This window comes from Macrotis lagotis, chromosome 3 (genome assembly GCF_037893015.1).
Source record: "Macrotis lagotis isolate mMagLag1 chromosome 3, bilby.v1.9.chrom.fasta, whole genome shotgun sequence".
NCBI classification, from domain to species: domain Eukaryota; kingdom Metazoa; phylum Chordata; class Mammalia; order Peramelemorphia; family Peramelidae; genus Macrotis; species Macrotis lagotis.
In genome coordinates this window covers 71,878,678-71,906,376 of record NC_133660.1, presented here as the reverse complement: position 1 = coordinate 71,906,376, position 27,699 = coordinate 71,878,678, and the positions used below count along the sequence as shown (strand labels likewise).

Here is a 27,699-nt window from a genome sequence, read left to right as displayed (position 1 = left end):
GCAGTTTCAGAAAGCATGGCAGGAGATCCAACCAAGGAAACGTATCCCAAAGCTATTAAGCAGGAAATAGGAGGAATAATAAACCAAACTTAGTTAAGGACAATTAAGTCATCATACTAAGTGATTCATAGCAGCATGGTCTGGATATTCTGCATGAGGAAGTAAAATTGACATGAGAAAAAATATGGGAAGAGCAACTGGACCAGACTTGTTTCTCCATAGGGAGATCTGTGTTTAAGGTGACATAATTTTGAGGGTGTTGAGGTATCTTAATGTACCCTGAGTCTTAAGGTATTTGAAAAGAGGTGAAGATAATCAAAGTTGGGGGATGGGAAGCTTTAGACTTAATACCCCAAAAGAAGTGACCAAGGGAATGTTAGTTATTACTAATCCTCTACAAAATGTTTTATGAGAGTAAGGGTACATATGCATAAAGAGAATCAGTTTATTATAGAGAATTGGGTGCTCAGGGAGAAATAGCATCTTAGATGTGAGGACTGTTGAACCCTTTTCAGGACTTCTCATTCACCTTTGGTGTCCACCTGTATTGGCTCCAAGAAGCATCCACAATGGTAAATTGTCTCAGCAGATGGACTAAACTATGTTGAGGGTAACTAAGGGGCCTCATACCTACTGGTGAGTTAAGGGAACTTCTACATTAAGCATGTGAAAACTTCCTCCAGAGGAATGGGCTGATGAGAAAAATTTGTACCACTGACTATGAAGTTGGCTGAAGCAAAGGCTGTGGAATAGTTAGAGACTTACCAAAAATTGAAAACATCAAATTCATCCACTATATTGCAGGCCATTGTCAGTCATCCTGACTTTTGTCTTTCCACTGGATTTCAATGACTTATGAAAGAGGGAGTGAGGCTGATCACCTTGTACAACCTGTCTCCCTTTAAATCCAATTCACGCCCAAGTTAAGACATCACTCTGTAATGTCATTGGTCCTCTTCAAAAATGATGGACAAGCAAGAATAGATGTTTATAAAAGTATTGGGCAGTAAAGAGATAAAAAAACAAAAATATTTACAGCAGTTCTTTTAGTGGTGGCAGAGAACTGGAAATTGAAGGCATGCCCATCAATCAGGAACTGGTTGAGCAAGTTGTCTATTATTGTGATGGAATACTCTTGTGCTCTAGGAAATGATGAACAAGATGCTCTCAGAAAACCTGAAAAGACTTATAAGAAATGAAGCCAAGTGAAATGAATACAACCAAGAAAACATAATAGCAATATTGTATGGTGATCAGCTATTAATGACAGTCTCAGCAATGCAATAATCCAAAATAATTCTGAAAGACATATATAACCTGTATTAGATTACTGTCAAAGAGAGGGGGAGGGTAGTGAGGAAGGGAGAAAAATGTGGAACTCAAAACCATACCAAAAAATGAATGTTGAAAACTTGTCTTTGCATGTAGCTGGGAAAAAATAAAGCTTTTATTGAAATTTAAAAAAAAAACAGTTATGAAGGACAAATGAAAAAGACTATCCATCTCCAGAGAAAGAGCTGATGAAATCTCTAAATGCACATCAAAGCATACTTTTTCTTTATTTTTTCTTAATTTTTTAAATATTTTTTCAAGGCAATGGGGTTAAGTGGCTTGCTGAAGGCCACACAGCTAGGTAATTATTAAGTGTTTGAGGCGGTATTTGAACCCAGGTACTCCTGACTCCAAGGCAGTGCTCCATCCACTGCGCCACCTAGCTGCCCCTCTTTATTTTTTTCTTGTAGGTTTTTTTGTTCTGTGTTTTCTTTCACCTAATGACTAACTTAGAAATTCATTTTATATGGCTAATATGTATATGGATTAAATTTCTTGCCTTCTCAGTGAGGGAGAGAATCTGGAACTCAAAAACTTTTTTAAAAATCTTAAAAATTATTTTTATATGAAATTGGACAAAAAATAAACTGTGAATAAATGAATGAATAAAAAAATGGACAGATTTTCAGAAAAAATATCCAAAAGAAAGTGTGTCATAGTCATGCAATTGCATGTGCATAGAGATTATGTAGTCTTGGCATGCTAATTCTTTTTTTTTTTTTATTTTGCAAGGCAATGGGGTTACGTGGCTTGCCCAAGGCCACACAGCTAGGTAATTATTAAGTGTCTGAGGTTGGATTTGAACTCAGGTCCTCCCGACTCCAGGGCCGGTGCTCTATCCACTGTGCCTAGCTACCCCCCTTATTCTTTTTCTTTTTTAAATCAACTTTGATCATACATTTGTTTTGGTAGAGCAAAATATTTAAGCACTGGACTAGGAGTCAGAAAGACCTGAGTTCAAATACAGTTCCAGATACTAGTTGTGCATCTTCACCTTGAGCAGATCAGTTAACCTTTGCTTGCCTTAGTTTCCTTTACTAGAACTGGAATTAATTGGGGACAGTAATAGCATCTATAACCAAAGGTTGTTGTGAGGATCAAATGAAATAATATTTTTTTAATAAATTTAATTTTCCAACTACATGTAAAATTAGCTTTCAAAAATCCTTTTTTTAAGTAAGGTTTTTGGGGGAGGCTAGGTAGCACAGTGGATAGAGCACCAGCCTTAGAGTCAGGAGGACCTGGGTTCAAATCCAACCTCAGACACTTAATAATTAGCTAGTCGTGTGGCCTTAACCCTATTGCCTTGAAAAAAAATCTAAAAAATCTTAAGTAAGGTTTTTGAGTTTCACATTTTATGAGATATTTATAAAATGCTTTGCAGTGTCTGGAACATGGCAAGTACTATATAAATATTAGATTTTTATTAGTATTATTGAAGGCTTCTTACCAGATTTTTCTCATGCATATATCAAAATGATACAAACCCTTTTAACAACTGAAAGAACTTTATTGAACATTACTAAGTTTATTAGCATCAAGTAGAACATAAAACAAGAAAGACTCCATATGTTCACTTACACCATGATGTAGAGGTTATCCAGTACAAAAATCCAAATTAAAGGAGTCTCTCTGAGGATCTTCAGATGCACCTGTTGGAAATGACTTTAGGTTGATTGCATCAAGCCCCAGAATGTTGTAGAAGCTCCCTATCAATATCAATAATCACATAAAAACAATGTATAGTATTAACAGAAGAAAAATGAAGTGGATGAAAAATCCCTATTATCCATTTTATAATATGCAATGGGATGAACAACTCATCAGCCTGGTCTATAAGAACATATCTATCTTGGTCAGACAATTTAAATAGATTGGGCCTTGAACTCAACAGGAGGAGGGGATGGATAAGCAGAATAAAAGATGTGGGTGGGTTATATTATTTCAAGGAAGTATAATGGATAGAAAGTCTGTTCATTCCATTACTATCTCTGGAGTGTCAGGATATCTAGGAGAAGATCCACAGCTTGTGTGTGAACCCCCGAGTGAGAATTTACCAAAGATCATGGGCAAGAGTTATACAAATAGGCTAGGCATGGATAGACTGAAATCTGTATCATTAGCTATATATGCAGTACAGGGAGATCACATATCTCTCCAAGCACATTTAAAGCAAATTCAAAGTACACACATATTTTTCTTCAGCATATACCCACATTTTCCAGAAGATGCACTCACTTTGTATACCATGGGTGGGAGAAATTTTTTCTATCAATGTTCCCTGACCTACCATAAAAGTAAAAAGCAATATAAGTTGACTTGTTTTTGAGGAGGAAAAATTATAAAATGATCATCTATCCTTTAATCATTAAGAACCAGAAACATACAAACAAAATTTAGAAGTATTTGTTCCCATATATAGATACCATATCCACACACATACTCTTCAGTTTTTGTATTGTGTTCAGTTGAGACAAAAAGAGTATGGAGAACAGGATAAGAAAAGGAAAAATAAAGAGGCAGTCTGAGATGGATCTTACTCTCTTAGATATTGAAGACAAAGCAAAGTATCACCTGTTATTACTCCCAATAGGGATTCTAATCAGTTTTCCAGAATTCTTAGACCCAACCTAAACTGAAGAAATTGTATGTTTGCTTTCTTTTAAATGTCAGTCCAAATTTTAAACTATTTTTTTTTTTGCAAGACAATGAGTAAAGTGATTTGCCTGTCACAGAGCTGGGTATTTATTAAGTGTCTGAGGCTGGATTTGAACTTAGATCCTTCTGACTCTTGGGCTAGTGCTCTATCCACTTTGCCATTTAGCTGCCCCCATGATGTTTATTTTTAAATAAACTAGGTTTACTTCTCATGAAAATTCTGAATGTTTTTCAAGAATTTAAAGCAATATCTTAGAAGCCAAATTCATAGTTTTATTTACTATAATATATTAAAATTTAGGTGCAGCTAGGTGGCATAGTGGATAAAGCACCAGCCTTGGAGTCAGGAGTACCTGGGTTCAAATCCAGTCTCAGACACTTAATAATTACCTAGCTGTGTGGCCTTGGGCAAGCCACTTAACCCCATTTGCCTTGCAAAAACCTAAAAAAAAAATGCTAAAATTTACTCTAAATACACTTGAAATTTCTAGTATTCGCTCATTTATTTTTCCTTTGAGAGAATCTGATGACCTCATTACATACTATCAGAAGATTATATTTGGAACCAGCAATTAATTTCTGAGCACTTTTCCCAAAAGAAAAGTGGGATTTTTTGGTGAAGTCCTAATGACAATAATTTATTACAAGAGTCAAATGTGAATGTTTAAAAAAAATCTTCAGAAATAAATAAACTAAAACCAACTTCCTGAATGGGATTGCCACAATAGCCGATCCAAATAGAAATATTACTTTAGCCAAATCATTTCTGGGCCTCTGATTCTTTAATATTTAAAAGGAAGAGACTAGATAAAGTAATCTCTAAAATTACTGTTCCCTTTCCAAAAATTCTGTGGTTTTTTAATATCAGTAAGTATGTATAATATTCAATCACTCCATTTCTTGTTATATATAATAGTCGACTTGATTAAGGGGTTGGAGAAAGCAATGTCATTCTATGTAGTGGGGTTTTTTTTTAAAGCAGAAAACATTTGGTATGTAGTGATGATCTTTCTGACCAAATATTTTCCTAAGTTCTTTAAAGTAGGGCTATAATTGTTTGTTTAGCATTATAAATTATTTACTTAAATAGTACTTGGGGAAATATGTTATTTATAAACTGCACTTGTTCATATAAACTAAGTTGGAAGGATATAAGTTAAGATGAAATGGCTATTGTTTTCAAGGTCATACTGTTTATACCCAAAAGAAATATAATTTTTAAATGTCTTAAAAGTTGGCGTAACTTAATGACAGCTTGCTCCAATGACTCATGGAAATATGGTCTACTATAATGGTTGTCCATAGGTGCTCTGGATAAAGCAGACCTGTGTGCTATAATATCTATGAGCACATGAACAAAAGGGAAAAGTTCAGTTGTGTTTTCTGCAATTAAAACACTGAATGTATCAGTACTGAGACCAGAGAGCAGTAAGAGAGAGATGGAGAAGAGTCTTTAGAAATGGTTGTAAAAAAATCTTTCAAATAGAGTCAGATTATTTGAATGGAATAGTCTGTATAACACAAGATACTCATAAAGTTGCATTTATATCCCTGGCAAAAGGGGCTTACAAGATATATTTCTGGTTGAATACTAGTGACAGTTATCCAGTTGGTAACCAGATTTGCACATATAATGAAATCCCTCTGAAAATAAATTTTCATTAAACTAATGTTAGCAATACATATTTGGCAAAAAATAACCTATACCATTTGTGTTTTTCCTAAAATGCCAAGACAGTCCTGTCTTCTCTATTCATATGCTTCATAAAATGAAGAAGAGATAACATCTGCTTGGGCGGGTTTAGAAAGAAAAAAACAATCTCTTAGCCTAGATGTGCCTGGTTACTTGCCAGGGCCAAATAAAGAATTATTTCTTTATTTGAAAGGTATTCATTTCAGTAATTGCCACAGAAGTCAGAACTATTACTGTTGTTTTTCTGGGAAAGTATCTTTATTTAATCTTCTAGAAATGGTGGAGATATGAATCAAAATATGCGAGAGGTTTGGATGATAGAACTTGTAGATAGTAATGGAATTGTAATGATGAAAGTGAGAAAACAGCTGGGGAAAGAGAAAATCTGTCATAACCTAAATTTCACTCCTACTTAAAATGGGTTGAGTAACTTAATATTGCTTCATTATGAATTGGATTGGATCAAATACAGAGGGGAAGGTGGGAACTTGGAGCTGGAAAGGATGGAAAAAGTGATATTGATATTTATAGATAAGATTTTTGATGGTATAACCAATTTAACTGATAGTCTTCTATTTATACAGAATTGACCAGAAAATGTCTGGAGACCATAGTGGGTATGAACTCAATGAAGCCAAAGCTATTCTAACTGAAATGAGGACCATCAGAAAGGCCATTAGCTCAGGAGAGAGAGAGAAACAAGATCTAATGCAGGTATGTGCAACTTTAAATTTTTTTAAAGCCTATTTCTAATCCCTCAGGTCTTTTACATCTTCCTCTGGGAGAAAAATACCTAGCATTTTTAGAAAACTGAGGGACTATTTGACTTACGCTGTATTTAAGGTTTATCCTTAGACTCATGAGCCAAATAAGTTAGAATTTGACTAACAACTTGGTGGGGAGAATGTGTTAAAAAGTGGGACAGGTATTGGAGAGATCGGGTTGATTCCGAGTGCCCTCTGCCATTTTAAATCTTTGGCTAGCAGACATTTAGTGGCTCCTGGAGCCACAGACTAGGGGATTCCTAATTTTATCAAGTCAAGTCAACAAAAATTTATTAAGTGTTGGCTTTCTGCCAGGCCCTGTGCTAAGCTCTGGGCATATTCTCTGCTTATCTGAGGATAAGAAGAAAGGAAGAAAGTCCCTGCCTGTCTATGAGCTTACATTCTAATTGGGGAAGACAACACTTAAAAGGGAAATTGAAAACTCATGGAGAATCCTAAAACTAGTCTGAAAGGACGTTTTGACTAGAGATGATCAGGGTCTAAGTTAATTACTCTGGACTATTCCTGATGTAATCAGGAAAGATTGCTTGATGACCAAAAGTACAATTCTCCAATCAACATGTAGAATTTGTCCATAATTCAGCTAACATCATAATTCAATAAGGCTAATAGACTTTCAGCTCTGTACATTGTGCTGCCTGCCAAATTCTGTAGACATTTGCAGATAGGTCAGAACTTATAAGAAAAAAACATACTTAATTTGCTGAAGATATACAAGAGTATATTTCAGATATTTTAAGACTTGAACCTAATTAGTCCATTATTTAGTTTATCTTTTTTTTCGGAGGAATATCTAATACCACTGTGTTATTTCTATTCTTGATAAGACTTTTTTTCAGACTCAAAATTAAATACAGTATCTCAAGTTTATACTTGTATATATATAGAGAGAGATTTTATTTTTTTTCCAATTTATTGGGGGGGGGTTGGCAAGGCAATGGGGTTAAGTGACTTGCCCAAGGTCACACAACTAGGTAATTATTAAGTGTCTGAAGTCAAATTTGAACTCAGGTCCTCCTGACTCCAGGACTGGTGCTCTATCCATTGTGCCACCTAGCTCCCTCCAAGGCTTGTTATCTTAAAAAGATTTCTTAAGTTTTCATATTCTAGAATTTTTTCCATAAATGATAAGTGCATCTACATTCAGAATGTGGTTTGTTTTGACCAATAATTCAACATTCACAGAATTTCTATTACACATAAACTATGTATAAATTCTTATAGTCCATGCAATTTTTATAGGGAAGGAATACATCCAAAATAAAATTAAAATGTTATTTCTTTTCATTTCTAGAGGCCAACTGTGGCATTTGATATAGCTTATTTACACACACACACACACATACACACACATACAAATGTATATAATTTTTTAACATAGAATGGTGCTAAAATTGAGCATTTTCAAACCATTTTATTTATGGATGAAATAGCAACAGTTAGTTTTATTGCCATACTATGTCTTAGGCATTTTAGTAAAAGTGTATAGTCTAATGAACATTTCTCTCGTGGGATTGGATCAGTGTTTAATTTTGTTTTAAGGTGGGCTATTTTTAATAAAAATGTTTTATAAAATAATTTATGTTTCTTGAACAGAGTCTAGCAAAGCTACAGGAGCAGCTTCATTTGGACCAAAGCATTAGGAGATCTGAACCAGACCTAAGAGCCAACTCTCATTCATTTCTCTCCAGACAGACCCTCGATGCTGGATCACAAACAGGCATCTCTGGAGATGTAAGTGACTCAAGAGGGAGGCTAGAATACTGTCACTAGAGGCACTTGATTCCAATGGAAATGAAGAATAGAAATACCAACTAGATGCCCAGATTTCAAGTCCAGCCATACCAACTCAGTACTTTATCTTCATGAGGCAGGTTTTGTTAAAAAAAAAATCATTGCCCTATTTTTTCTGGCTGGGGTCCAAAGTTATTCATGTCCTTTCCATATGAACAGTTTTACTTAATCTTCCTCAGGCTATATTTAGGTATTTCATTGAAACTCTTAAGAATCTTATAGTTTGAATTTAAGCAGGTTTTCTCTGTGTGTGTGTGTGTGTGTGTGTGTGTGTGTGTGTGTGTGTGTGTGTGTGTTTTACAATAATTTTTAAATAACATAAAGTAGCTTTAAAAACCATAAAGAAATTTTTTTTTTGAATCAATATTCAGCAGAAGGTAGGCTATAGTAATTTTCTAAGTTTCCTTAGTTCTTTTTTGTTGTTCTTCTTACTGGTTTTGGAGCAGCAGTAATCGTTACTTTTTTATATATTCCTTAATGATTTCCTGTTTTTGTCACCTTCTCTTGAAGCATAATTATGAAATTAAAAGTCAAGTAGAGGGCATGACCCTGGTTGACATTTGAAAAACTGTATGCTTAAACCTACTTGGTTTTCATTTTGTGCAGTTAAAAGCTAATTGATGGAAATTTGGTTCTTAGAGACAAAGAAATTAGTTCCAATTCATGTATTTTATTAAGCCTACTCACCTGTCATAAAATTTTAACCACCAGAAATATTTACCTAACATTTTTACCTTGAATGTATAACATAAAGGAAGGAAGCTTTTAAATGCACTATAAAATTGATTATCCTCATTTCTTTTTGTTACCTTATTGAGGCTACCACGTATATAGATATCTTTTTTAAAATCCTAATTTGTGTAGATTTTACTTGAACATATTTACTTGTAGTTCCTGAAAATACAAATGATTTGCTTTTATTCCCTACAGTTATTAATTATTTTTTTTCTTTTATTAGTTTGGAGCGAAAAATAGAGCCAACTTAGCAGAAAAGGTCAGGTTAAGTCTGCGATATGAAGAAGCCAAAAGAAGGTAATAATGGGAATTATTTGTGTTCAGTGGCAAAGGGTTCAAAATACATTTTCTTTGCTGGAGTTAATCTTTACTCTTATAGTGACATCTGCTGGCCACTGCAAAAGCAAACAGTTTAAAGCAGCCAGAGGTTTCTTACTTTAAATTCTATTTTTATTTTTTTAAATGTACTTGGTAGAGTATAGGTTCCTTTTCTTAACCGTTAGGAGTATCACAAAGAAGTAGAAGAGGTATGAGAAATTTGGGAGGTTTGCTCTGTTCTTCAAAGAAAGAAGGGATTCTTAGATCTCATTAGATGATTTCCATTGAAGTAAAGAGAATGGTTTCTCAGATATGTAAGAATTAGATAAGATAATGTTACCTTGAATCAGAGGTTTTGTTATTTGTTATTTGTTATTATTATCTCAATAAATCATGACAATGGCCCAAATTTTTCTAAATGCTTTGCACCAAATACCTATAAGGCAAAACCCAAAGTTAGCTTTCAGGTCTTCTCCCTCAAGTCAAGCCCCTTGGAAGTTTCTTACACCTCTGTGATTGGCAGTTCAATGTGATCTGTGAGGAAAGGACTCTCTTTTTAAGTATTTTTTGTCAGATTTATGCACTTTCTTTCTTTCCTGCTTTGTAACTCTGCTCCTGTATGGCAAAAGAAACTCTACTGACAAATGTCAAAAACCTCCTTATTCTTTGCCAGACATTGTGCCCTTGTTTAGTAAATGGACTCTGGGATTAAATTTTACTGCCTCTAGGTAGAAGAGTGGATGGAGTGCTGATCTGGGAGTCAGGAATACCTTAGGTCAAATCTGTCCTCAGACACTTACTAGCCATATGACCCAGGGCAAGACACTTAACCCTGTTTGCCTCAGTTTCATTATCTGTCAAAGGAACTGGAGAAGTAAATGTCAAATCACACCAATATCTTTGCCAAGTAAATCCTAAATGGGGTCATATAGAATTAACTAAATAAGAACAACAACAAAAATGATAATATTTATCAATTGTTTTCAGAAAATAAAAGGTCAATTCTTTTTTGGTGGTGGTATGTGTTTGTTTTATGACAAAGAATTTCATTGATGCCTTTGGCTTAATTATCTACCTTATTCTAAAAACTTAAAAATATTTTTTTTAATTGGGGAAAACATAAGGGGAGAAACTTTTTAATTGAAGAGAGGAAAAAACATCTTCGTTTTTCTAACCCAATTTTAACAGGAAAATCTAACGCTGATATATTTACCAACATATGCACCCAAATTTACCTTCATTAATGATGGTGAAACTGAAAGATTGTATTTAAAGAGTCTGTCATTGGAGTGCCTTTAAGTTTAAACTAGCTAGATTGTTATGTTCTGTGAGGGCGGGATGGATCTTTTAAACTTCATTTTCTACTCCCTATATAATGCCTAGGGAATCAAAGCAGATAATTGAGGGAAACTGCTTTGCAAATTTAATAGTGCTCTAAAAATGTTAACTGTTATTATTGAAATATTTGTTGATTGAATGATTAGAACAAGTACAAATTCATTTTTTTAAAGTGTGTTCTTCATACCTATAAAAAGTAACAAATAGATGCAACCTGCTGCTCTAGCACAGGGACACAGCAAGGTATTAAGATTTGAGTATTGTATGGCTCCAAGCTATACTCTTTAGTAAAGCAAAAGCAGCAGAGAGTTGTTTTGAATATAATTCAGAAATTTTATTCATTTCACTCAATAAAATAAGTCATAAGAAATGACCTCCATAGCAAGAAATCTACATTGGGGATGCATGCATGCCTCAGGCTATCACTTTATACTACTGAATCCCTTACATAACTTTCATCCCTGTAACTTTGGATACAATCAAACTTTGAAGCCTTAATTCATTAAACATTTGCATGCCTACTGTGTGCAAGGAAAGATTTTTATCTGGTTAACTCACCATTAAAATAGAGGAGAAACTTATATTGCCCTTTTTTCCCTAGGAATTCTAAACACTTGTTCATATTCTTTTACCTTGAAGCATCCTCTAGAAAATATATCTGAAATATACAGTAGCTATTTCATGCTTGACTTGTTTTTTTTAAGCATGCTTTTCTCCCCACCTTTATACAATTCTGCTCCCAGTTTGTTTCATTAATTACTTCACACTATAACCTAAGATACTGACTCTCCCATTTTGATAACAATTCTCTTGTATGGCCTTTTTTTTAATTTTATTGTAAAACTACTGGTAACATTGAAAAGGAAGATAAATCTCAAAGGCCTATGCTTATGTTGAAAATTCTTTTTCTTACTGAATTTTGAATAAATAAAAGGAGTGTGCTTTGTTTCTCTCAAACCTATTTTCTCCTTCCAGCCTTTGTTTTATGTGCTTAATGAAGCTAATAATATCATGGTTATTTAGCATTTTGATGATTAATTTTCCAGTACGTTGAGGCAGTTGTTTATAAATTTGTTGGGAAAGCTGAAGAATAGCTGATGTTACATCTATCATAAGTGCAGAAGACGGATGAAAATCAGAAGTACCCTACACATACAAGTGCCAATTTGAGATGGCACATATAATTTTAGATGGAACAAAAGGCTTATTCTGATAGGATGTAGGATCATTTCTGACTTCATTCTTGATAGGGTTTTGATGTTTTTTTTTCTTTTTCTCCTATCTTGTTTTCTTTAATTAAAAAAAAAGTGGTGGGGGTAGAAGGTTATTCTTTCCACTCTTGGTTTTACTTTCTCCTGCTACAGGTTGCTTGCTATCTTGCTCCTAATATGCTGCCATTTTTTTAAAGGAACTCTGACTGTTATGCAGAAACCATGGTGTTGCTCTTTCAGTAAATAGTGCACCTTGAATCTTATACTTTATAGTCAAAAATAGTGAAAAACTCCTTCCCCCCCTTTGGTTTCATGGTGAAGAAACTTTATTGCTTTAAGATTATACCACTGGGGCTATAAAATTCTGATTTATTTATTGGGGCTAAAACTAAACCAGTGGGAAGATTGAGCTTTAATTAAAGCTAGACCTTGCCCAGGTGAACATGTGAAGTTGGAAAAGTATGTCTCTGATAATGAGAGAGTACTCTTTTTCACACTTTTTCAAATTCCCAAAATCTACAGATGCCCACTATTCTTTCTTGTTTTTTGGAAAACATCTGATTTTTAAAAAACAAATTATTAAAAAAAAATTTAAGACACAGTAAGATATAAATGTAAGTAAGGTATAAATAGTAACTTAGTCCAGGATTAATTTCCAGGGAGTAGGGTAAATTACATTTTGTGCCCCCACTCTACAATATTTATGCAGGTGAAACCAGTTTATAGTTACCAAGGAATGAGAAAGAGGTTGCTAGAAATTATAGCCCAAGAAGAATGCACACAGGGAGGAAGTGTCCAGGTCACCGGCTTTGCCTAATTTGAGCAGTGGGGAAATGATGGGAGAATTAGTAATCTTGTAGTGTATATGAAACTCAGGTGTTTTGGGGAGGGTGTTACTTGGCAAAACCATATCAGTTTACATGCTTCCCGTTACCTCACTTCCCCTCAATTTAGTAATAGAATCTCAAGACCTGAATCACTTGCTCATTCCATCTAGTCAAATCAATGTGATCAACTGTTTCTTAAGCACCTACTGTTTATGATACTAGGGATATAAAGACAGAAAATAAATATAAAAATCATAATATTAACTATCATATAAAATAAATATAAAAAATAAACACCGACCCTGTTTTCAAGTATTTTATACTTGAGCTTCAAGTAGTTTATACTGAGCTTACAATGATGGATGGATAGAGAGGAATATGATGCCTTAGAAACCAAGATTATGTCACCATCAAAAGTATTTGCATTAGGGGGGGGGTATTTTGAGGGGGGGGTCAGGAGGTGAAATCATTTGGCCTGGTACTACCATAGCAACCACAAGAAGAACTTGGAAATTCAGTAAGTCTAAGATCTTCTTAGGGATGAATTAATTAAATATTTGACCAAATCTAGCAGTTAATTTTTAAAGTAATAATTTTTGTATGACCCATGAGTGGTTTTATAAATATCCAAATGATCCTTGATAGAAATAAAAGGTTTTTCCACCCCTAATTTAGAGGAAAGCATCTGGATTTGGGGTTCAGTCACTCTGCTTCATAACTGTGTGCTCTTAGGCAAATCATTTAAATTATTTTTCATCTGAAAAATGAGGGACATTCTCAGGTTAGGGTATTAGAAGCCGTGTGCTCCCTTCTAACTTTGTATCTGTATTCTATGAATTAAAAGCTAATCAAAAAATTTCAGACTCCTCCAGTCAATGGGGAATAGAAATGGTTAGGAGACTTCTGAACATCACTCAGATTGAAATATTTGAGCTGTCAGCTGACTCCACCTATCCTCCAACCCTGCTTTGCTGTTCCAGAAGCCTTTTCTAGATCTTACTTTTCATTCTTTTGTAAGATGATGGGAAAATGAATCACGCAGATTAAATGATTTATCAAGGACACAGAAAATGTTTTGAAATCATAGAAAGACTTGGTTAAGGAATATTGTTTTTAGGATGACCTCAGAGAAGATAAAATTTCTTACCAGTTAATTAAATTATTGTCATTTTAGTTCACATCTAAACTTTCCTGAGTTGCTCTTTTCCTGGAAGTTGTACAATATGCTCATTTCCTTTGTTTTTATTTTTTTCTCCTTAGCATGGCCAATTTAAAAATAGAGCTGGCCAAGTTAGACAGTGATCCCTGGCCTGGAGACTTGGATGTTGAGAAGGAGAAACTCTTGCTGATTAATGAAAAAGAAGAATTTTTGAAAGAACTTCAGTTTATTACACTTCGAAAACGTAGTAAGTGTGAATTGGACTACCTGGAAGGCCAAAGGAAGCTTCTTGAGGAAGAACTGCTGTCTGTAAGAAACACACCCAGTCGAGCCCTTGCCCAGAGGTACATTTCATCTCTGTGTTCACCTGAAATATTTCCCATTGTGACATAACTTTTCTATCATTTTTTTAGACTCTGAACTAGGCCTCAAAGAGCCATTTTCCTCCAGAAAACATTCAATAGAGTGGCTTAATTAAAGTAGCACAAAGGGACCTTCTGTGTGGCCATCTCTCACACACACACACACACACACACCCATGTCATTTGTCCTGAGTTTGTTAAATTTGTGAAAATGCCTGTGACAGATATTAAATAACAAGGAATGTTGACATGTCATCAGAAATGCAGTACATCATTTATTAGCTTTGATAACAATAGCTGTAAACTATTGCCCTCTGATAATGAAGATTATCTGGAGTGTTACAGCACCTGAAATTTCCTATTCTCAGTTTTATTGCTCACAAGAATGCAGAGGTTTATTGCTTTTTGCTTTGCAGAGAAAATACAACCTTCCCTCACTGCCTTTGATATTTTTACAGGTCACAGAATGTTCAATTGGCTTTTGTTTGTCAGTCGAAACCCCCTCAGAAGCAGGTGCAAATGTGAAGGGGAGAACTTAAAGTAATTTTCAGACTTTGTTTTGTTGGGAGGATGTAAATTGATCATTTAACCTAAAGAAGCCCATTTCTATAAACCAGTCATTTAGGAGATATAGGAATAGAGCCTTTCAGATTAGTTGTCATTAACTCCTCCAGTTAGGATTTGGAAATGTAGTCCCTGTTGATTAATTCAGACAGACAAGGATATCTCTGAAGGTTTGGCCTTCTTTGCAGAAGTGAGTTAATGTAGAGGGTAAGGAGGTTGAGAAACACTGAAGACACACACTTAGGGTAGCTTGTAGAACCTAATAAGTATTGATGCCTTTGCCAGGTTTCTGCTCAAGGAATTCACATTATTTTTATTGTATGACTTTAAAAAAACTCAAGCATTGGCTAAAATATGCCTGGGAATATTTTGTATTCCTCATGTATTTTGTGCCTTTATTTTTGTCTTCATGGTCAGTACTATGTTGATACTATAGACCTGCATAGACCTAAAATAACAAGTTGAAAAGGAAAAAGAAATCAAAGAAATCAATTTTTCATGAACAGACAACATTGATTCAGTTCTAGGTTTTGAGGAGGCATTTAACCTGAATCAATCAACCAGCATTTATTAAGCATCTACTATATTCATGACAAAAAATGCAATAATCCCCTGTTCTCACATTGCTTCTATTCTGTCAGGAAAGGAATAGTTGGATCTGACCAAATAGACAGAAAGGAAGTCTATGCTGGTGATGATCTAATGTTAAAGGTATAGGTTTTTCAACATGTTCTTAAAAAGAGAAAATACCAAAAGAATAGAAAGAGTCATGGAGAGTATTATTACCAAAAAAGGCAAGTTTGAAGTCGGCAGTCTTTCTTTCAGGCCATCTACCTGCTTCCTCATCTTATTTATGAGTCTGTGCACATGTTAACAGTATTTTTAATGAGATTATGTGAAGGGAATAGATGAATTTTTTTTAAGGATTTTATTTATTTTGAGTTTTACAATTTCTCCCCTAATCTTACTCCCCCCCCCACAGAAGGCAATTTGTCAGTCTTTACATTGTTTCCATGTTGTACATTGATCCACATTGAGTGTGATGAGAGAGAAATCATGTCCTTAAGGAAGAAACATAAAGTATAAGAGATAGCAAGATCAGACAATAAGATAACAGGTTTTTTCCTAAATTAAATGTAATAGTCCTTGGTCTTTGTTCAAACTCCACAGTTGTTTCTCTGGGTACAGATGGTGTTCTCCATTGCAGAGAGCCACAAATTGTCCCTGGTTGTTGCCCTGATGGAATGAGCAAGTCCATCAAGGTTGATCATAGCCCCCATGTTGCTGTTAGGGTGAATAGTGTTTTTCTGGTTCTGCTCATCTCACTCAGCATCAGTTCATGCAGATCCCTCCAGGCTTCCCTGAATTCCCATCCCTCCTGGTTTCTAATAGAACAATAGTGTTCCATGTCATACATATACCACAGTTTGCTAAGCCATTCCCCAATTGAAGGACATTTACTTGATTTCCAATTCTTTGCCACCACAAACAGGGCTGCTATGAATATTTTTGTACAAGTGATGGTTTTACCCCTTTTGATCATCTCTTCAGGGTATAGACCCGGTCGTGTTATTGCTGGATCAAAGAGTATGCACATTTTTGTTGCCTTTTGGGCATAGTTCCAAATTTCTCTCCAGAAACGTTAGATGATTCACAGCTCCACCAACAGTGTAATAGTGTCCCAGATTTCCCACAACCCTTCCAACAATGATCATTATCCTTTCTGGTCATATTGTCCAGTCTGAGAGGGATGAGGTGGTACCTCAGAGAAGCTTTGATTTGCATTTCTCTAATAAGTAATGATTTAGAGCAGTTTTTCATATGACTATGGATTGCTTTGATCTCCTCAACAGATGAGTTTTTACAAATAGTAGCTTACATTTTCCTAGTCTTAGAAAATATGTAGAGAATATGAAGTCCTTGTGTCTTTATTGTTGGATGGGGTAGGTTGTCTGTGTGGTAAGAACAAATGACATGTGAAAAGATGCAATAGTAGATCCAGTATATTGGGTATAGCAGTTCTCCATGGTCTGACATCTTTCAGGGGATCTGCAAATTATTTTAATAATAATGCTGACATTTTATTTTAGTAAGATAAATAGAGCTATGACCTTCAGCAAAAAGCTCTTTGCAGGGAAGTCCTCAATTTTTAAGAGTGGGACCAAGAAGTTTGAGAATCTCTGCTCAATGGAGTTAGGGATATGGACAAGAAAATCATATGATGAAGCATAATGGATTATTAGTTTTGCTCTCCACCAGTGAATGAAGTGCCTACATCAATGAAATCACAGATGCACTAAGGTTCTTAAATTTATGAGGACATAAAAGATCAAAAGATGGTTAAGAGAGGAAAATAAAATAAACAACTTCAAAGAGCTTAATTTGAGAGCTGGTAGATCATCCTGAGAACATTTTTAGATGAAACTGAAAGAATGACAGCTAGAGACCAGATATCCCAACCTACCTTCAGTGTTATTTTTGTTAATGATAACCGAACCACCATATTTAAATTCTAACTATTTAGTAACCAAACACACCATGCAAATGAGTGTTAATAGCAAAAAAAAAAAAAAGATGATGAAGTTGGGAAGACTATATTAGACTATAATTTTGTTATAGTCAGTATAATTCCAGGATAATTTTTCAAAATTTCTCAAAGAATAAATGGTTTCAAAAGAGAACAGAGATCACATATAGTAGCTTCTCCCACATCTTCTCCCCCTCCAAAAAAGAAAGGTAATAGAGAAGGCAAATTCTGACAATATAAATTCCTACTTTCTCAATTCTATTAAATCTTTATTAGACAGATCTATGTACAAGGCAAAGCTCACCTTAATGTAAACATGACACAATGGCAAGCCTTTACTGGATTAAATGACTTGTCCAGGGTCATACAGCTAGTAAACAATTGAGGCTATATTTGAACTAGGGAAGATGAGTCTTCCTGACTCCAGACCTAGTACTTCCTGCCCCAGGATGTCTTTTCAGTGAGGTCTAAAGTAATATATAAGGGCTTGGTTATGGGGCGGCTAGATAGAGCAATGGATGGAGCACCTACCTGGGAGTCAGGAGTATTTGAGTTTAAATCCGGCCTCAGATACTGAATAATTACCTAGCTGTGTGGCCTTGGGCAAGTCACTTAATCCCACTGCCTTGCAAAAAAAAAAACAGGGGAAAAGAAAAATTCTCTAGCTATCTTGCAAATCAACAATAAGTGGAGTCCACCATGAAGCAGGTAAATATAGGTTAGGCTGGATCTCATTGGGAAAGTTGTTCAAAAATCCTAAAGGCTGGGGGCGGGCCCTGGAGTCAGGAGTACCTGGGTTCAAATCCGGTCTCAGACACTTAATTACCTAGCCGCATGGCCTTGGGCAAGCCATTTAACTCCATTTGCCTTGCAAAAAACCTAAAAAAAAAAAAATCCTAAGGGCTATTGACCTTAAAATCATGAGCCCCAAGTATTTACCTAGTGAGAGCCAACTAGCTTGATTGCTACAGCTGTCCTCTGAGGAAGATGGCCATTGTGTTGGGGGGATTCTCTCACTGGAGGATATATAGAAAGATTTGTATCAAATCCCCTAGGATTTGGAGATTTGAAGGAATTTTGATTGGCAGCAGTAAAGGCAATATTCACCCTGATGAGATCACTGATACATCTAAATAATAGTTATAGAATCACAGAGCTTCAGATGGCATAAAGCATAGCCCACATTAGGGGCAGCTAGGTGGTACTCCTGCTCAGGAGTCAGAAGGACCTGAGTTCAAATCCAGACTCAGACACTTAATGATTGCCTAGTTGTGGGACCTTGGGCGAGTCACTTAACCCCATTGTCTTGCAAAAACCAGAAACCAAAAACTGAAAAAACAAAAAAGTATAGCCCATATTGGAACAAGAATCATTCAGCTGAGGTAATGGGGACACACAGTCCTCTATGCTATTTCCCACATCCTGCTTTTAGTAGGTCTGTGATGATAACTAACCCATTCACTTTGTACTACTCAGTTTGTTGGAAGATTTTTCCTTAAATTGAGACTGAATGTGCTTTTTTACATCTTATTCTTAGTTCTCTGGGGCCATCCAGAGGGAAAAAAGGTCTTTTATATACTTAAAGATAGACTCCATCAACCAGTCTTCTTTTCTCCAAACTAAAACTTCCCCAACTGATCCTTGTATGTTCTGATCTCCAACTCTCAATATCCTGCTTGCCTTCTTCTAACTGGGCAGGGTACTCAAGAGTAGAGCACAGCAAGACAGGTTATTTAATAGATTTATTGTCACTTCTCTCCTGGCACCCTTTTTCTCTTCTTTCCACTAAAGACAGGCTGGATTGTTATGATGATGTTTGTTATATCAAACTGATGATTCACTAAAATCCCTAGAATTTTAAATAGGAGCTATTGTTGAACCATGCCTCCCTCATCTTGTACCTACTTTGAAGTTGATTCTTTGATCCTGGATATATTATTGTATTTCTTTTAAAATTTCAATTTATTATGTGCCTATTGTTCTAGTTTGTAGACATCTTTTTGTATCCCAGTTCTGTCATCTGACATCCTGTGCTGCTCTCTCCCAACTCTCTGTCCTCAGATCTAATAACCATGTCAACCATGGCCTAATCGAAATGCGTGATAAAAATGTTAAATCACTTGAAGTAAAGAAATGAATTGGGGGGGGGGGCACACCATGAGAGACTTCCCTCCAACTGTACATAGACCTATTAATATCTATCCTTTGTGCCACTTAATTGTTGCAGATCTTATTTTTAAAAAATTCAATCCAACAGACATTTATCTCTTGTCCTGTCCCTGGTACTAAAGATACAATGAAGGGGGGGGGGGTCTCTGCCCTTAAGAGGCTTAAAGCCTAGTGGAGAGAGAAAAACGTACATAAATGAGTCCAATAAAAGGGAGAATGTGACATCCCTGGAAGAAGTCCAAAGTGCTTTGAGGTAAAGATCAACTAAAAACCATCATGCTGTCATATAATAATGCATATGAAGGAGGGTTATATTTTTGTGTTCTGGTTGACATCAAGAGTACTTGAGACACTTGATAAAGTCTACATAACCCCAGATGTTTAATATGCTGCTAAAAAATTCATGTCAGCATTTCTTCTCCTGACCCAAAATTGCCCTGGATCTTGACTTATACCTACAAGCAGCCTCCAGAGGGGAGAATGCAGTGTTCAGGCAGGGAAGCTAACTCTGTTGACAGGAAAGATATTAATCAGGCCTTTCCTTGATGGATAATTCAGCTCTACAGGACGTGAATTTTGGTTTTTAATTGTTTGGACTTTTGACTTTTTGTTTTGCATTCATATTCTATTGCTTTTTACAAAAGAACTATTAGGATACATGATTTCCCTCGTGGGAGGTAGGGAATGAGAGGCAGTGCAGTGAAAATAGAGAATGATAAAAGAACTATACTTAGTCAAATGTACTTAGGTTTTGTACAGACTCCATAGGTGAGCAGCACTTTCCTCCTAACAAACTTTTGGTATCTGAGTTTAGCTAGATTTTTGTCTCATACCCTCTCTTCCAGGTGGAAATCATTAAACTCCTGGAAGATTTCTGTTTTTTATTGTTCTGTATTGACTGACTCTCCAAAGTGACCTTTTCATTCTGAGATAGTCATCTAGCACCCTGATAAACAAATATCAAACCTAGGAATCTAAGTCAATGACCCATTGTCAAGGAAAAAAATACTTTTCATTCTTCCCTTTCTTTCATTTCGTTTTCCCCCTCTTAGTTTTTGTATATATTTCTGTTTTGCCTCCTCCCCCCCCCCCCCTGGAAATATTGAGTTAAAATGTAGCACCTTTATTGTCAGGCTGCGAGCAGTTAATGACAAAAGATGAAACTTATAAAGGGGGGTTTCTGCATTAAAAAAAATTCAGCATAGTAATGAATGTGTTTCCCTTCCCAGTGTTTTCCTCTCAATAGCTGTTCAGCTCCCCAAAATCTTCCTCCATTTATTGTGTGGGTTTTTCTTTTTTTTTTTTAAGTGCCAGCACTTATCATCTCTGTTGGAGCTAAACCCCTATGAATTTGCAGTCACTTTATGGGATTAGATAATTAAAGAATGAGCTCACCATCTTATGATTGAGTATATTGAGAAAATTTTTTGGATTTAGAACTGTGATTTCATTGACATAAGGAAATTCATAGTGAGAAAATTCCCTGTACCAGTGTAGACCAACACTTATTCTGTTCTGCAGCTTAAGTAGTCTGAGAGAAAATCCTGTAGCTCTCAGTGATTAAGTACCTTTGCAGAAGTCACCCTCAGCCATAGGTCTTCCTGACTTCAGGATCTGCTCTTCAGTCTTGCTATTATACCACCTTTTTCTTATTCAGGAAATAAGGAAGAATAATGGAGCAATTACATTTTAGAAGATTCTTAGGTGAAAATAATTGTTCATGGAGAAAAGATGGACAATTTTAGGACATGACTTTTATGTTACTATCACACATAGTATTACTGAATGTATTAAGACACAGTGGTTTTCCATAGGATTCACAGTGGCTTCTATAGTAATGTTCCCATTTTGAAATTTAGGATATTTATCATGAATTTATATTTTCTCACCATTTTGGCATTTTTCAAAGCCAACTATTTTCATTTCTTTTTTAAAGAGGAAGTTGATGCCTTTTGATGTGTGTGTTTGTGTGTGTGTGTGTGTGTGTGTGTGTGTGTGTGTGTGTGTGTAGTTTTGTTTCTTTTTTAAACCATTAAAATCACTTTAATGTCTGGTTTCTGAGAGCCAGAAATATAGTTCAACAACTGAGATTTATTTACTTCTTTCTGTTAAAATAAAAAAGATGCAACTGACATATTTTGAATACCTACCACAGGGACACTGCTGTATCAGACAGTAGGGACGAAGATGATGGAGAAGGGGATAGCAAAGAAATGGAATACATAGTTGTCCTCACTTTCAGGAACTTTCCAGTTTTGACAAAAGAGACAAAATAAAGACATCTGAAAAGTTAAATAAAAGTGTTAAATGACAATCCAAGTCCATGATAGGAAAAAGATGTCACAGGGCACATTGAATGATTAATTATCAGGTGAATTTTTCAGGCAGTGATTGTAATAGAAATTCAGAAATAGAAGCTCCCTCTGGGCTGGGATGGTCAGAGAAGACTAAGATTCTGATTTGCCTTGATTTTAAAAATAACAGATGTTTACTACTTAATACAAAGTTAAATTCTCTCTGCAGTCTTGATTCAAAATTCTTTTTTGTGAGTTCTACTTTAAAAATTCATTAAAAAATGTTTCTCTTTCAAAAGGCATGGATTTTACCAGCTACTTGACTTTTCCCAACCTTTAAATACCTTTATTTTTAAGTTATTTATTTTATGTTGCCTTTTTCCCCTCATTGGTTTTTTGTTTATATTTGTGTGCTATAAAAAAAACACCCAACACCTGCCTCCACTACTTTCTAAAACATACCTTTGAAAACTGTGAAAAAGAAATTTACACCTCTTGAAGTATTAAAGAAAAATGCCAAGAATTACTTTTGATTTTAAAAAATAGTGATTGTGGTGTTGACACTTCCAAAGGGAGATGGTTATAAATAAAATATGGGCATGTTTCTCTAGTAACCTAAAACATACATAATATTTCAAAGAGTTTGGATATAAGAGAATTTTTTTCTTCAAAGAAAATGAACTGATTTTTATGTTTATTACTCATCACTAAGTTAGTAAGGAGACCTTACCTATGATCCCTAGTAAATGTCTAATTGAATTAGGAAAATGGATTTTGCATTTTTCATAGGTAGAATAAAAATTCTTCATGTAGCATCAAAATACCCCATATGCTCAATGTTTCAAGGTGACTTTGTTTTTCCAAGTCTAAAATTAACTCAATAAAACAATTTTTTTAACTCACATACTCTTTTTCTTTTGAAATATGCTCTAAGTAGGTATGACCTAAGAGTCACTTGTTTAAACATTCAAATTGAAATTTACTTCATATCATGATTTATTTAAAATTATCAGTGTTTTTATTCTTGACTTGAAAATCTAACCTAAGCATTTTTATTTTTTTATTTTTTTATTTTTGGTTTTTTTTTTTTTGTTTGTTTGTTTTTGCAAGGCAATGGGGTTAAGTGGCTTGCCCAAGGCCACACAGCTAGGTAATTATTATGTGTCTGAGACCGGATTTGAACTCAGGTACTCCTGACTCCAGGCTGGTGCTCTATCCACTGCACCACCTAGCCACCCCTAACCTAAGCATTTTTCATCAATCTTAGATTTCTTATTCTTTACTAAATATTATAAATTGACTGACTTTATAAAATTTAATTCTTACTGTTCAAAATGTCTATAATGTGAAACTCAGTACGTGTCTCCATATATTAAGAGTTTCTATCTGTTCTTATTCTCCTCCCATCCCTGGTGGTTTGAAAGAGTTTGATAATTAGTCCTTTGGGGTTTGATTTTGGTTTTAAAATCAGGACGAAGTTATTTGGTTCTATTTTGCTTTTTCTAGATATACTTAATTCTCCTGTTCTTTCTAACAAAGTTAGAATTATGTTTTCACTAAACTTCAATATCTCCAAAATCATTGAGTGTTTTTTTCCTTTTTTTTTTGGATTGATATTTTATTTTATCTTTCCAGTTACATGTTATAAAATATTTTCAACATTCATCCACTTAACGTAAATACGTAAATAAGTTACACCTTTTTCTGCTGTTCTGGCCAAACAGTCTAGGAAAAGTTATTGATGTTCATTTTTGTTTAACATGTTTCATATTAGTCATTTTGTGTATGAAGAATTAAGACAAAAGGTAAAGAAAGAAAACCATGGGATAGGAAGGAAAAACATTAAAGAAGTTTTTGAAAAGTGAACATAGCCACATTCTGTGGTTACATTTTGTTTTGCTTTGTTTTGTTTTCCTCTGGATGTGGGTAATATTGTCCATAACAGATCTCTTACGGTTGTTCTAGATCTCTGAACATCTAAGAGGAGCTGAATCCATCATAGTTGTTCGACTCATAATATTCTTAATGTGTATAATGTTCTCTTGCTTCTGCTCCATTCACTCAACATAAGTTCTTTTAATTCTTTCCATTCTTCTTTAAAGTTTGGGCTTTCATGGTTTCTTTTTTTTGTTTGTTTGTTTTTGCCAGGCAAAGGGGGTTAAGTGACTTGCCCAAGGCCACACAGCTAGGTAATTATTAAGTGTCTGAGACTGGATTTGAACCCAGGTATCCTGACTCCAAGGCTAGTGCTTTATCCACTACGCCACCTAGCTGCCCCTTCATGGTTTCTTTATAGATCAACAGTACTCCCATAAACGTTCATACACCATAATATGTTCAGCCATTACCAATTGATGGACATCCCCTCATTTTCCTATTCTTAGCCATTACAAAAAAGAGCTCCTATAAATATTTTTGAGCATGTGGGGCTGTTCTCATTTTTTATGACTTCCTTTGAATATAGGCCTAGTATTGGTATTGTTAGGTCAAAGTGTATGATCAGTTGCTTTTGTTTTTTTGTTCATTTTTGCAAGGCAATGGTCACACAGCTAAGTAAGTATTAAGTGTCTGAGGTCAGATTTGAACTCTGATCCTCCTGATTCCAGTCCCTGTGCTCTATCCATTGCACCACCTAGCTGCCCTGCTATATCAGCTTTATTGCTCTTTGGATACAGTTCCATAATGCTCTCCAGAATGATTAGCTTACCTTGCTTTGCAGTTTTCTTTACCAATTCCCTTGATATTTTTTATCTTTTGATGCTCCCAATGAATTTTGTTGCTTTTTGTTAGCTCTGTAAAATAGATTTTTGGTAGTTTGATTGTTATGGCATTGAAAAAGTAATTTAATTTGGGTAGAACTGTCATTCTTTTTTTTTAGGAGTTTTTTTTTTGCAAGACAAATGGGGTTAAGTAGTTTGCCCAAGGCCACCCAGCTAGGTAATTATTAAGTGTCTGAGGTGGGATTTGAACTCAGGTACTCCTGACTCCAGGGCTGGTGCTCCATCCACTGCGCCACCCACCCACCCCAGAACTGTCATTCTTATTATATTAGTTCAGTCTAACCATGAACTATTGAAGTTTTTCCATTTGTTTAGATCTTACTTTATTTGTGTGATAAGTATTTGGTAATTTTGTATACAGTTTCTGGGTTTGTCTTGGATTAAGTGTTGTTTCTATGGAAAAATACTGTGCTAGATAAATACATTGGAGAGTTGGGAGGAGGGGAAGGAGACAACGGTCTCTGGCCTTTACAATCTAGGCTTTTGAGACGTTATTTGTGTAATAAGAATATTTTCTTTATCTCACTTTTTTCCTTAACCTGTACAGCCACATTAATTTATTGAAACAATTTAAAATAATTACATTTTATTGTGTTTTTCTAGGCTAAAGTTGGAAGAGAGAAAAAAGACACTGCTTCAGAGACTTGAAGAAACTACAAAATTAACTACTTATTTGCATTCACAGATTAAAAGGTAAGTCTGCATTTCCTATTCTCATCCATGAGTTCTGTAAAGTTCTGGATTTAGATGAGTCAGATTCCATTTCAGACAAATTGGAATTCATCTTTTATTCTGTTCTACTTCATTTTTGACAATGTCATATAGTTATGCTGTATACTGTTGGGCTAAAAAATGAGATGTTTGTATTAAACCAGGGATAACTTAAAGTAATATAGGTATATTTCTATTAAAAGTTCACAGTCTTGTGGTTGTGACATTTCTGAATTTGAGTAAAGATGTTCTTCAGCCTGTCATAACAATATCAAGCTGTATCTTTTAGGGATATAAAAAAATATTTTATGCTGCAAACGTTATACTTTATAAGTACATTCTTTACTACTTAGATAAAGACTTTTCCTGCTTCAAAGCAATTGCCTTAAAAAAAACTAACAACATATTTCCTCATGTTAATTGTTTAAAGATGCATTCTTTACATATATCTACCCAGAGAGAACAAAAGAGACAAACATGGCACAACCTTTATTCAGATTCTTTGTCATTATAGTCATGCTTCTCTAAAAATAAATAAAAAAAATCAGAAATCTCCCTCCACTACTGTTCTTGGAAACAAAATTAAATTATTTTGTATTTTAATGTATTTTTCTCCTTTTCCCACACCTTTCTTTACTGCAAGTTGTATAGTAGCTTCAGAGGTAACTGTACCAGCAAGTACATTAATTTAATAAATGTTTGACCTTGAATTTTTTTCAAATTTAAAGACAATCATTTTTTAACAAGAGTAGAATAACTGATCATAGATGAAAATATTCAGAGGGCAAGAGTTTAACCCATTTTCCTGCTCATGTTTGAAAGAGGAAAGTATTGTATTCTTACTCATCAGATCTTTCAAATCTTTATATAAATAAATATATATATAAAATATTTTTTTTAAATAAATATTTTGTGTTTGGCTCTATTTCAGTCTATCTACCAGTACCTTGTCCATGTCTTCAGGGAGCAGCCTGGGATCACTGGCGTCCAGTCGGGGGTCTTTGAACACTTCGAGCAGAGGGTCTCTCAATTCCCTCAGTTCCACGGAGCTCTATTATAACAACCAAGGGGATCAAATTCCAGATTTGGATTATCAATATAAACTAGACTTTCTATTACAAGAAAAAAGTGGTTACATTCCTTCTGGACCCATTACCACCATTCATGAAAATGAAGTGGTGAAGTCCCCGAGACTGCTAGGCTACAGTGACTCCTCTGGATCCTCGGCAGCAGGCCATGCTCCAAAATTGACTGAGCCGCCCAAATCTGTAACATCCCTCTCCTCCAGATCTTCCCTGTCTTCCTTGTCCCCTCCTGGTTCTCCTCTAGTCCTGGAAGGTACTTTTCCCATGTCTGCCCAGGATCCTCCTCTCCATCAAGTCAGCCCAGACTTTGAAGACTGTGAATTGACCAGTCATTTTGCAGACATTGACCTTGCTGAACATCAGATGCTGCTGGACCCCGATGCCCGAGTGACATCTCAGCCTCCTACTGAGGACAGAGACAATAACGAAGTTGTTAAACAGTCTTTATCGCCATTAAGTGAAGGAACCACAGGTAAAGAGGAGACTTGTCGCAAAACTGCAATATTGTCAGCCCCATGGGGGGTGGAGATGGTGCCTTCAGAGGGGAGTTATGCAACCTTTTTCTTCCTTTTATTTACTCCCCTGACTTTAATTTAGTAGATAGAGGTAAGCACTTTGTTTTTATTAGCATACCTAAAAATATTCTTTTGCTTTATTATGGAAAAATCACTCTTTCTCTCTCTTTGACAGATTTAATCATCAGGTGCTGACTCTAGGTGGCATTTGAATTATGGCTAGACAAATAGCATCACTATCATCCCAGGTAGCTGGGAAAGTAACTATATACCCTAGTTCCTATTTCTTAAATGTTTTTAGAGTCTGAAATAGCATGGCAAAGTAGAGGGCTCACTTTTAAAAGGTGGCTTAAGACAGATTAAAACTAAGGCAATTAGCATATCAGCTAATTAGCACCAGGGTTCAATGTCTTAAAATGCCATGGGAATTCTATGCGAATACTATTTTTGTCTTATGCAATGCTCTCTGTTATAAAAGGGGCTCTGAAAAGAGGGTTTTTTGATGTACAGTATTACTCTGCCATCTTCTGGCCACATTTGTAATTGGACAGTCTAGACAGGACAAACTCAATGTTGGCTTCTTATGGCTGTTCTGAGCTTGGGCTCAGAGTTAGAGAAAGTTGGAGAAGTAAGGTTCCATTGGAATTGCTCCTCTAGCAGCTCAGAAAAAGGTTTTTATGTATTTGGTATCTTGGTCAACCCAGCAAAGTAAAGAATTCTTTCAGGGGATGGACAATCCTAACAATTAGCTTGTTTAAAAAATAAATTAAATAGAAGATAGCATTCACTGATTTAGAGGCCAGGCTAATGTCCATAATCTACATACTTTTATATGCTAATAT

The 27,699-nt window shown here is 35.2% G+C and overlaps 1 protein-coding gene across 2 annotated transcripts in view; it reads left to right on the top strand.

Moving 5' to 3' along the window:
- Nucleotides 1-27,699, top strand: part of WWC2 (WW and C2 domain containing 2) — a 252,848-nt gene that overhangs the window by 160,513 nt on the left and 64,636 nt on the right. For both annotated transcript variants that reach the window (XM_074228913.1, XM_074228914.1), the window contains exons 6-11: nucleotides 6,268-6,397; nucleotides 8,065-8,202; nucleotides 9,221-9,294; nucleotides 13,952-14,194; nucleotides 25,150-25,239; nucleotides 26,189-26,814. In XM_074228913.1, coding sequence (XP_074085014.1) covers nucleotides 6,268-6,397; nucleotides 8,065-8,202; nucleotides 9,221-9,294; nucleotides 13,952-14,194; nucleotides 25,150-25,239; nucleotides 26,189-26,814 — 1,301 coding nt within the window. The remainder of the gene's footprint in view (nucleotides 1-6,267; nucleotides 6,398-8,064; nucleotides 8,203-9,220; nucleotides 9,295-13,951; nucleotides 14,195-25,149; nucleotides 25,240-26,188; nucleotides 26,815-27,699) is intronic.